Source organism: Mus musculus, chromosome 18, assembly GCF_000001635.26.
Source record: "Mus musculus strain C57BL/6J chromosome 18, GRCm38.p6 C57BL/6J".
Lineage (NCBI taxonomy): Eukaryota > Metazoa > Chordata > Mammalia > Rodentia > Muridae > Mus > Mus musculus.
Window position 1 is genome coordinate 12,540,442 of NC_000084.6, and position 12,149 is coordinate 12,552,590.

Consider the following 12,149-nt stretch of genomic DNA (forward strand, 5'->3'; position numbering starts at 1 on the left):
CTGATGCTAAGTTCACTGTGGGAAGTTTTAGCACTACAAGGTCACTTTCCCTTCCTGCTCAACTCACTGGAGCTTTGTTTGTTTCTCTCACAGCTTCCACGCAGACTGCGGTTCCCTCCATACAAAGGCTGTATCGAACTAGATGACCTCAACGAAAACGTTCTAAGCTTGTACAATTTCAAGACAACTTTCAATCTCAATACCACTGAAGTAGAGCCTTGTAGGAGGTAAATGAAGCCTGGAGGACTTTGTCCCTAGGGCTGGGCTGGAGGCGTATGGTACTGACCCCTTGTAGTGGTGGGTAGGTTCTTGATGTTACAATTCATTGCCTGGGCCCAGTATCACTTCCCCTATGTGTGCAGATAACACCCAAAACACTCCATCCTTAAGATTTAAATAACACGAATCTTGCCCTAGTTTATATACAGCATTAGGTTAGTTGTTTTTTCGGCTTTTAAAAGCATGAATCTTTGGGGCTATGAAATGGGTCCATGGGTTCTACAAGCATGTATTGGGCAAGCCTCAAGACCTGGTTTTGATCCTTGAGTCCATGTAAATGTTGAAGGAGGAAACTAACTCCGCAAAGTTGTCCTCTGATCTCCACATATACCACTGTAGCATACTTACATTCATAACACACATGCATGATGATAACAAATTTAATTTTAAAAAACAAATCTTAAATTTTTGGTGCCTCCTACCACAAAAATACTCAATATTGAGTTATTTAGGCGCATCGATATACAATGAAAATTTAAACTACAGCAGTCTACAAAGTGAGTGACTTTCTAGGTACTTTATCTTCTGAATCTATTTGAAAATTGCTCTGTCTTAGTCAATATTCTATTGCTGTGAAGAGACACCATGACCACAGCAACTCTTATAAAAGTAAGCATTTAACTGGGACTTGCTTACATTTGAGATTTAGTCCATTATTGTCATGATAGGAAGCACACAGACAGACATGGTGCTAGACAAGGCAGCGGGAAGAGAGACAGAAAGTCATTGGACCTGACTTGGGCTTTTGAAACTCCAAAGCAACTCCCAGTGACACACTTCCTCCAACAAGACACACTTCAACAAAACCATGCCTCCTAAGAGTATCACTCCCTAATGACTGAACATTCAAATATTTGAGCCTATAGGAGCTGTTCTTATTCAAACTACAACATGCTCTTTTGAGCTTGTAACCATTCCTACAATTTAAAAGACTTGGGATATTCCTATCAAAGAAGAGCAAACATTTAATATTTAGGCGGCAGTAACACTGAAAATTAATGATTTATTACATTTAAATATTTTCAGCTAGTTAGCCACTTTCTCCTAAATAGGCATATCTAGAACATTCATTCTAGAACATCTCATTCATTCTGTCTCCTCTCTTTCTGTCTGTCTGTCTGTCTCTCTCTCTGTCTCCCTCTCTGTCTCTCTCTATCTCTCTGTCTCATGGGCATAATATAACATATGTGTGTGTGCTCAGGTAGATTCATCCATGTATGCATATATGGTAACCAAAAGTAGACATTGGACCTTTTCTCTATAATGTCCACCTTATTTTTGAGACAGGGTCTCCCACTGAACTTAGAGCTCACTAGGCTGGCCAGAAACCCCTTAGGTACACCTGCTTCTAGTTCCCCTCAATACTGGAGTTACAGGTATTATCTGCCATGCTCAGCTTTAATTTGAGTTCTCATATCAAAACTTGGGGTTTCACCCTTGTACTTTACCCACTACCTCTCTAAAGCGGGGTTTAAGAAGAAGAAAGGCTGGCTAAACATGTTAACAGTTTCCCCTTTTCCTACAAAATTGTGCCTGTGTATTGTTTGTTCCATTGTTTAACCAATAACATCTGGTTGATGTTGCCAGGAGAAAGGAAGAGTCGGACAAAAATTACTTTGAAGGCACAGGCTATGCTCGAATTCCTACCCAGCCAAATGCTCCCTTCCCAAACTTCATGCAGACCATCCAAACTACTGTGGACAGAGGTCTACTGTTCTTCGCAGAAAACCAGGTAACTTACACCAAATGTCCAGAAAGTACTTGTATATCCAGTGTATCTAGCATTTTGGGCTAAGTGGGCTGTTGTAAACAACCCATCCAGATGGAAAGCTGCCGCAGGGTGACGCTGCCAGTCATATTTTCTTTCTGTTGAGGTAAATTTTAACAAGGTCAGAGGATCAGGAATGTGAAAACTTATCCCCAGATGAGGCAGGACTGCCCTCATATCTGGTCTCATGTCCATCTTAGACTCTGATAATAGCTGGGGTTTTTTTTGTTTTTTTTTTTTTTGGTTTTTTTTTTTTTTTGGTTTTTCGAGACAGGGTTTCTCTGTATAGCCCTGGCTGTCCTGGAGCTCACTTTGTAGACCAGGCTGGCCTCGAACTCAGAAATCCGCCTGCCTCTGCCTCCCGAGTGCTGAGATTAAAGGTGTGCACCACCACGCCCGGCAATAATAGCTGTTTTAAAACAAATGAAGACTTCCTAGGATCCCCCAAATCTAGGTGGCTGGGTTCCTGTAGCCATGGGCTTGATCTGGCTCAGGGCAGACTGTGGGGGCTGTGCCTTTATGAGCCTGCAGCTTGACTTCCCAAGGCAACAGAAGCTCCCATGCTTTGAAGTAGCCTGGGTCAGTGGGTCATTCTTAATCTTTAATATTTTTCTTTATACTGTGTACAATGAAATATGATCATATCCATTATCCCATTTTTCCTTTCTACCGCCTTCAAACCCCTCAAATGGTCCCCTCCTAACTTCCTGGGGTTTTTTCCTTAATAATTTGCTAAGTTCAAATAGTGCTGCCTACATGGATGGAGCCATCCAGTGGATTATGGGAAATCTGCCAAGGCCACACATTCAAAGGAAGCTCCTTCCCACAGCAGCCGCCAGTCTCTACTCAGTAAGGATGAGGCTGGAGAGCACCTCCCACGCCTCCATGCTGTAAAGTTGACATAGATGATCCCTGGCCCTTGGTACTTAGCAGTAGCTGGTGGTGTTAAGAAAAATGATCCTTTAGGACTGAGCTTTTCTCTCTTGTTCTCAACACTTTGACTAGTAGTGTATTATCAGCCTTTGGCAAAATGCTTCTCTAACCAAGGCTGAGAGCACCTAGGTCGATGGCTATAGAATGCAGATATGAGCACTTAGCAAAATAATGTATTATAAGAAAAAATGATAATAAAGTTGACTGTCCAAGCCATGGGCTTTGGATCAGGATCTTTATAGCCATCAGGGAAATGTAGATCGCTTCTGCATTGGTGCAGTGAACTACAGGATTCCATCATTCCTGTCAGAACGGCCATCCTTGGGAATATAAATGATAACAGATGCCGGCATGGATGCAGCAAAAGGGGTCTTTAAATTCTGGTAGTAGAAGAATAAACAAGTTCAGCCAACTTTGGAAATCACTGTGGAGGTGCCGCAGACCTTCTGGGTCCCTGTGTCTGCGTGGAACGGGGTCTCTCGATGCGGGTGGGCAAAGCGTGGATGAATGACAGACAGACACACACACAGGAGAGTTTGTGTGGAATCTGAATGTAATTTTTCAAATCGAACATCAGACTTTTTATGCAGAAGACAACAAGGTAGTTGGGTGACATACCCACAACTTACAAGTGAGGTAACCGGATGCTTAATGACTCTTACACAGAACAGAGGAAATGAAAACGCAAAGACTGGCAGGAGCTGGGCAATAAAATAACTGAGACAGAGTCAGCCCTATCTAAGGTCAGCTATAGTCTTAGAAGCCAGGTGTGAGAACTTTTCACTCCTAGGGCAAGGGCTTTCACACCCAAGTCATGGTTCTAACTAGGGAGTTCCATTCTAGCTAACCATCTCATGAATAATGCAATACTCTAAAACCACAGCCGGATCTACTTCCTAAACCATTGTAAATTCCTGTATATAGGTGTAACTCAGCTATAATTCTAAATATCTATTCTGGTTTCTCCTACGGTCAGAAACTTCTTTCTTCCTTAGTGATGGTAAATTCCTGTGAAGGGCAGTGACATAACTTTTACTCAAAGAGATAGTGTAATACCAGGGGCAGTACTGAATTCCAAGCCCAAGGTCTTGCTAAGGACAAACTAGGACTGTTGGAACACTGGCGGACGGCTTTAGCTATGTCAGAATTCAATCTTAAAAGGCACTTATGATAGGAAAATATTGAAAGAGAGCACGTGGATCCATACACTAGACTAACGCGGGAATGGAACACGGGAATGAAAAATTACTGTATGGGTAGTGAACGCTAGACTCCAGGAGGAGAGCTTCCTTGAAACTCTTTTGCCTCATGAGTGACTTTTAAGCCTCTCGGCTTGTCCAGTTGACTCGACCAGAGAGCGTAGCATTTCTCCCTTCCTTTTTTTAATTTTCAGCCGAAGTTCCAGGATGTCCCGCCTTGTCGTAGCTACAGACCTCAGGAGCACTCTAAAGATGAGTGGAAACACAACGATTACTAGTAAAACAATGTCAAAAATAATAACAAGTAGGAATATATATTGAACCCAATCCAGGGGGTTCAATGCACTTAGGTTGTTTTTCAAATCTCTAGCCAATTCATCAATGTTCCAAGTGTCCAAATGACTTTTACTAATATCTGAAATTTCTGCCTTTAACTGTTTCAAGTCATGAGAAATATCTGTCCATATTCCCTGCAAATGAGCTTTATAAGGTAAGGGGGTAACACAAATGTACTGGAAAGAAGCATGACATTTTGTAGCTAACCTGGTCTTAATATTAGCAACATATTGCCCCATTGCTAGCACTACTTCTTCTAGGGCGGTTAACCTTTGCTTCCAATTTTTTATAACTAGGGCTGTGGTAGATTAAAAAAAAAAAAAAAAAGTCAGCACAGTCAGCATATGGGATGCATGGCTTGAGGATTTACCAAACCTCTGCCTGCCAGGTAGGAGCAAAGGCTTGCCTCCACTCTTCCTTCCGAGGTTGGCCTGGTCCCTTATCTCTGATGGTTTGAGAGGGTGCCAATTAGCCTGGAGGCTGGAGAGAGCTAGGCAGGAAGCACCTTCAGGCCAAGGCACTTGGATTCCAAAACAAGGTCTCCTTGGTTCAAGTGGCCTCTTTTTTCCCAAAGTGCTTGGGATGTGCAGTGTTCCACATTTGGATTGTTCCCATTTTAGAAAATTTGCATATGTATAACGAGAAATCCAGAGGATGCGCAGTACTCAGCTAGCTTTCTCTACTCTTGCACAGTTCAGGCCCCAATACCAGGAAAGGTACTGCCCAAGTTCAGGCTGGGTTGTCCACACAAGTTAAGCCAATCAAGACAACCCCTCAGATGTGTCCAAAGGCCAAACCCATGTGGACAGCCAGTCCCTCATTGAGACTCTCTTCCAAGGTGATTCTAGGCTCTGTCAAGTTGAATTAACGCTAACCATCACAGGACCCATGTCTAATATGAACTCCATGTGTGCTTTATAAATGTACACTGTATACATTTATAAAGGTAATTGCATGGAATGCACTTTTAACAATTTTATACAGAAAGCAAGGCTTGCGTATCCTAAACTATCAGCACTGTGGTACTGGGCTGACACTTGAACAAACTCTTTTAGGTTTTAAAGCATTCCCATTTTGAATTTGGAGTTTGGGGATGCTCAATTTGTTTTCCATTTTGAAGTTTGTGGAAACTAAGAACCAGAAATAGTATGTAGTCTGGAGGAAACCTGCATAACACTATTGTGTAAGAATCATTAGAGCCTCTGCTAATGAGATTCACATTGCTGCTACTACCTAGCTCAAAAGTGGATGCCTCTCCAAGGCAAGGTTTTAAAATTCACACTAAGCCGGGCATGGTGGTGCACGCCTTTGATCCCAGCACTCGGGAGGCAGAGACAGGTGGATTTCTGAGTTTGAGGCCAGCCTGGTCTACAAAGTGAGTTCCAGGACAGCCAGGGCTATACAGAGAAACGCTGTCTCGAAAAACCACATAAAATTCACACTAAAAGCCTTTTGGATGAAGACTGAAGCCCTGCATATCACAGTGAGTTCTTATCATAGGGAATTCAGTGGTCACAGCAACCACTTACTCCATGGCCAAGAGACAATGCTGACTGGGATGAGCCAGAGCCTGCCCTCTAGAGGGGAATGCTGGTATTCCACAGAGGTGCACTGCCAATCAGTGTACTGTAGAGGGGACATGAAGAAATTCAATGTCAGAGTCTCAAGTAGAAGATCCCTCCTCTGAAACCTGATGAACATAGAGAAGGTGACACTGGAAGAGGATCCAGCAGGGACAGGGTGCAGAAAGGCCTGGTAATGAGAACATGCAGGGATAAAAGGTGGCTGATGCAGTTAGAGTGTGGCCAGTGAGGCATGATGAAAAGCACAGTGAAGAGGTGTTCAGTGCTTCAAAGCCTCTGCTGGGGGTCTGAGTTCTTCCTGGAAACAAAGGAAGTTCATGTGCTCACTGGCAATTGCAGAAGGCTGCCCTGGCTGCATGGTGGCAGGTGATCTGTGGGGAACAGGGGAGGACCACTGCAGGAGAACAGGGGAGGACCACTGGAGTAGGGCAATATGGCTGAGGTTGTGGCATGAGACAGTTAAGGGGAAATCCCAGTGTTCGATTGGACTGGTTCGAGAGAAGGGAGGAAATGACTCCACGTGTGGTTCTCTGGTTCTGGTTGTGATAAAGCAAAATCGGGATGCTGGCCGGGTATGACTGAGTTTGTCCTGAGTGCCGGGCACTATGCGTCTCACTCTGCTAATGGTAGTCAACCATTGTCTGTCTGTCTGTCCCTTGAGCATGAACTCTCCCTCACCTCCCTGTTAACTCAGGAGGTACCTGAAGCCAATGGCACCAGGGCCATCAAGAGTCACTGGAGAGCAGAATTTTCCTCTTCTTCAGCCAGGCCTTCTGGTAATGTGCCCTTTTCCATACTCCAGGATAACTTCATATCTCTGAATATAGAAGACGGCAATCTCATGGTAAAATACAAACTAAATTCAGAGCCACCCAAAGAGAAAGGAATTCGAGACACCATCAACAACGGGAGAGATCACATGGTATGGAGTCTGTTTATTTGAATTTTTAGAAGTCAGTGAACCTTTAAAATGAAATTAGTGCCCCCTCCCCCAAAATAGGCAAAATGGCACACAAACCTTATTACAAGATAAGCTTATCAACTATGGGTGTGCCCTTTACAATTCTGAACATTTAGGCATGAAATAAAAAAAATATATAGCATATGTAAATTATGTAAACTGTGATAAATTTCAAATGAGAACATTTCTATTACAGTGAGACCATTCCTACTAAGATGTTTAGGGCAGTAGTTCTCAGCCTTCTTAAGCTACAGGGTAGAGGGGTAGCAAGGTGCAGCTGAGAACCACCGTTTTAGTAACTTGGGGAGATGACTCTGTGCTCAGAGCTTCTCGGAAGCTAAGTAGAAAAAGCTAGGTGTGGTAGACCTATTGTCCCTGCAGTAAGGATGACACAAAGGCAGGCAGGTCCCTGATGCTCATATCAAATCAAATGTCGACAATGACCAAGAAGCAACACCTATGATGTTTTCTGGCCTCTGGAGATACATGACATGCACATAGACATACAGACACACACAGATGTTTTAGTATCTGCCACGGACCGGGCTCAGTCAGGCCCCCCTCAATTCATGGGAGAAATAAGGATTCCGGACTGGTGGGCAAAGAATTGTCGAGAGATGACAAACAAATACAGACACGAGGGAGTGTGCTGTATCTGAATGTAATGTCAAATTGAGCACCAGACTTTTAATACAGAAGAAAATAGGGAAGTTAGGAGACACATCGGCAAAGTACAATGAGGTTACCGGATGCTTAATGACTCTAACACAAAACAGAGAGAGGAATACAAACATAAAGACTGGCAGGAACTGGGCAATAAAACAACTGAGACCAAGTCAGTTCTATCTAAGGTCAGCTATATTCTTAGAAGCCAGGTGTGAGGTCTTTACACTCCCGGGGCAAGGGCTTTCATGCCCAAGTCATGGTTCTAATTAAGGAGTTCCACTCTAGCTAATCTCATGAATAATGCAATACTCTAAAACCACACCCAATCTACTTCCTAAACCATTGTAAATCCCTGTATATATGAGTGACTCCACTTTTATTCTAAGTGATTGTGGGGGGACTTTCTACTAATAAGTAATGTAGTCTGCCATACATAACTATAATAAGAATTCTAAACTTACGTTGCTAAGCTTGCCCTGAGATTTCTAACTCTATGTAGTAGATAGTAAAGCCTGATTTCTTTCACTATCTCTCTTACAATACTAGAGGCAATTCTGAATGTCACTGAATAGGCAACATTCTTACTGAATTCCAAGCTCAGGGTCGGCTCAAGGACTACCTAGGGCATTGGTGAAGGCCAGGAAGCAAAGTTCGATTTTGCTTAGGTATTTGGCAAGTCATTGCTTGGAGGCACCTATAACAAAACAATACTGAAAGAAAGCACACAGAACCATTCGCAAGGACAAGTTTGGAGCATTCGTTACATGGGATGCCACGGTTTAAGGAGACTAAGTTTCCGTGAACTATTCGCCTCAGGACTGCGTCCAGGTTTCTAGTCCTGTCACGCATGTCTCTACTGGAGTGGATGTAGCAGGTATCAAACTTTTACCACACACTGCTACTGGGCAGTCATCTGCTATGTATACAAACAAGTCCATAGGAAAACAACACCGCAGTTACTCTGAGATACTTCAAATAGGTGTGTGTGTCTTGTCACTAGCTGATTTGTTTCCTATTCATTTCAGATTTTAATCTCAATTGGAAAATCACAAAAGCGGATGTTGATAAATATGAATAAACATAGTATAATAATTGAAGGGGAAATATTTGATTTCAGCACATATTACTTGGGAGGAATTCCAATTGCAATCAGAGAAAGGTAAGATGAAGTTATAGAGTTTATATTTGGGGAAGGAGTCACTGCTTGCATGGTGATCAGAGGACCGCTTGTGGGGTTTGGTCCTGTCTTTCCGCCCTCTGTGTCCTGGGCATCAAGCTCGCTCGGGCTGTCAGGCTTGATAGGAGAGCCCTTAGCCACTAAACTATGTTGCCAAGCTGATGCGCTGCATTTTTATCAAAGCAGAACACCTCTTCTGCTGACCAGGGTTGCTACCAATACGTCTAGGCTCCCATGTTTAATATTTACCAAACAGTAAACTTTGCAATACTAACAATGTAGTCATAAAAGAAAAATGGATTGTAAAAATTGAATATTGGGACTGGCTATCCAAAATTCGGGGAGTTGGGTGAAATGTGTGGCAACTCACTATCCCTCCTTGTCACTCAAGGAGGATAGAAACCACAAAGAATCCAGCTGGGCTGATAAGGGTCAGAATTAGGGCTACTGCTTTACCTATTAAAGAAATCTATGGACACATGTGGAATAAGGACATACATGCAGAGAGGAGGACACATGTGGAATAAGGACATACATGCAGAGAGGAGGACACATGTGGAATAAGGACATACATGCAGAGAGGAGGACACATGTGGAATAAGGACATACATGCAGAGAGGAGGACACATGTGGAATAAGGACATACATGCAGAGAGGAGGACACATGTGGAATAAGGACATACATGCAGAGAGGAGGACACATGTGGAATAAGGACATACATGCAGAGAGGAGGACACATGTGGAATAAGGACATACATGCAGAGAGGAGGACACATGTGGAATAAGGACATACATGCAGAGAGGAGGACACATGTGGAATAAGGACATACATGCAGAGAAGAGGACACATGTGGAATAAGGACATACATGCAGAGAGGAGAAGGAGTGGGATGAAGGGAGAGAGAGCCTGTATGAAAGGTCGCTTTCCTGGTAATATGACTTATGTTTTTCCTAGTTTTAATTAAAATCACAAGAGCAGAGAAATAAGCAAAGGGAACAGAAGGTCATGAAAATATTTACCTGACCTTTGTTTCTTCAGAAATTAAATGCTAAGCAATGTTTATCTGTGTCTGGCCGACCTTAGCTGTCTGGTAAGGCATTTGGTCATCCAGTGATCCCCTGCAACTGTCCCTGATGTGGCTCACTGGGATGGGGTCACTCAGAGGAGCTCAGCAGAACTCTGCAGGGGGAGCCACACAACTCTTCCCAAGGATCCCAGCTTAGTGGAAGGGCTCAGAGGAGGCTGGGAGAGTTCACAACTGATAGGCCTGGGACACAGTGGAGCCATGTCTGCATGGAGCAGCTTTGCTCTGTGGAGTTCGTGGGTGATTCTTCCCCTCTCTCAGTCTTCTGGGAATGAGGACCCAGATCTCTGAATGACTTGAGATCATAATCAGGGGTCGCGTGCCTGTTAATCCAATCTACAAGTCCTTTCTGAGAGTCCAGAGGGCCTGACACGAAGCAGGACATTTTCTCCTGAGTTCACCATAAACCATGAAGGCAAAGCTCCTGGCACAGTGACAATCAGCCTGGATCTGACAAACTCTCAATTTAGAACCACTCTCTGCTCCCTCATGTCTGCAGATCCCAGAACTGGATAGGCTTCTGTGGGCAGGTAGGCCCAGAGTGTGAGCACCCATCCCGTGCAGGAGTCACTGACTTACACCCACCCCCGTGCAGGAGTCACTGACTTACACCCACCCCTGTGCAGGAGTCACTGACTTACACCGTCATTGACCTGCCCCGACATGATTAGGTTCCTTTAGCAAATGAGTTCAGACCTCGAATCCTGGAGAGAATGTGGGAGTCTAGACCCTCAGATGGCCCGTGACAGTGGATAGGAACATATTCATAAAGACATCAGCCCCAGAATTTGAAACGAACTTCCTTCTTCTCCCAAGATGCAAGCTATCTTTATAAAGTAATTAAGCCACAATGCCAACAAAGATGTGCATTTCCTTTTAATGAAATTTAATTTTATACATGCCCCTTGTCAGTCTGCTGTTTATAATGAACTAGACTAGAATAAAGGCACACACCTTTCCATTTAGATAAATGAAGCTACCTTAGGGATTTATCATGAAATCGGGAGTGGATTTTCTTAGCACATCATTGATTAAGAAGCATTCATATTTGCCTCAGTCAGCTTGTGTATTAATGCTTTACACGAATCAAGCTCCACACAGATTAGGAAGTGAGGTCAAAGGGGTAGGCCAGGCGCCACATAGGAAGATCTGGATAGAGATTGCTCAAGTGGGAACTGGCGAAATGGAGCCTTCCATAAGTGCTCACTGAACAAACATGAGATTATGAGTTCTGTTCTCTAGCACCCATATTAAAAAGCCAGGAATAAGGGGACTGGTGAGATGGCCCACTGGCTGCTCTTCCAGAGGTCCTGAGTTCAACTTCCAGCAACCACACAGTAGCTTACAAGGAGTCTGATGCCCTCTTCTGGTATGTAGATTTATATGCATCAGAGCACTCACACAATAAATAAATTTAAAAATAGAAAAAAAAAAAAAAAAAAAGAGGACCTCACCAAGGAGCCAGCCAGTCTAGCTGTGTTACTGAGCCTCAGTTTCAGTGAGAGACCTTGTCTCAAAATGAGGTGAAGGGCAAAACAGGAAGACATCAATTGTTAATTCCTGGCCTCAAAAATACATGTATACAAACCTGCACCGGCAGGAATATGTACACATATGTACATGTATACAGCACACAGCCAGAAGAGATTGCAGGATAGTGGTAATAGAGTATTAGGTAGAGGTTGCATGTACAGTGTAAAGGGTGATATAGCCAGCTAATGTGTATATAGATAGCCCTGCTGCCTTGCAGTGAGCCCTTGGGATTCCCTAAGTGCCATTTGAGTGTTACAGATATTAAGTTAATCACATGACAGACAGACACGTGATGCAGAAGAGCAGGTCTGCGTTTTATACTAGAGTAGCACAGAGAAGTAAAGTTGCTTGGTGCGCCAGACGCAGACCTTGAACCCAGATAGCCCAGCTCCAGAGCCCACAGCCCTCACCCACTCCTCAGACTCTTGACACACCGGCGTGTTCATCCCTGCATCCAACGTCATCCCAAGCTCTCTGAGCATCTGTGGAGTTAATCCGCACAACGATGACCTGCTCATGCAGCATGGTTGGGAGGTAGCAGATAAAATCAAACCTAAGGATTAAATCAGCCGCGTTTCCCAGGAGTTAATAAAACTAAAAACTGACCGTTTCTTCTGAGTTTGCATGG

At 43.7% G+C, this 12,149-nt stretch overlaps 1 protein-coding gene across 7 annotated transcripts in view; it reads left to right on the top strand.

Moving 5' to 3' along the window:
• Lama3 (laminin, alpha 3) overlaps positions 1-12,149 on the top strand; it is a 249,597-nt gene that overhangs the window by 207,025 nt on the left and 30,423 nt on the right. For all 7 annotated transcript variants that reach the window (XR_003952502.1, XM_006525685.4, NM_010680.2 and 4 more), the window contains 4 exons: positions 94-227; positions 1,867-2,011; positions 6,901-7,020; positions 8,751-8,884. Coding sequence is in view for 6 of the 7 variants with exons in the window: in XM_006525685.4 (XP_006525748.1) it covers positions 94-227; positions 1,867-2,011; positions 6,901-7,020; positions 8,751-8,884 (533 nt within the window). In the remaining variant the exon portion in view is untranslated. The remainder of the gene's footprint in view (positions 1-93; positions 228-1,866; positions 2,012-6,900; positions 7,021-8,750; positions 8,885-12,149) is intronic.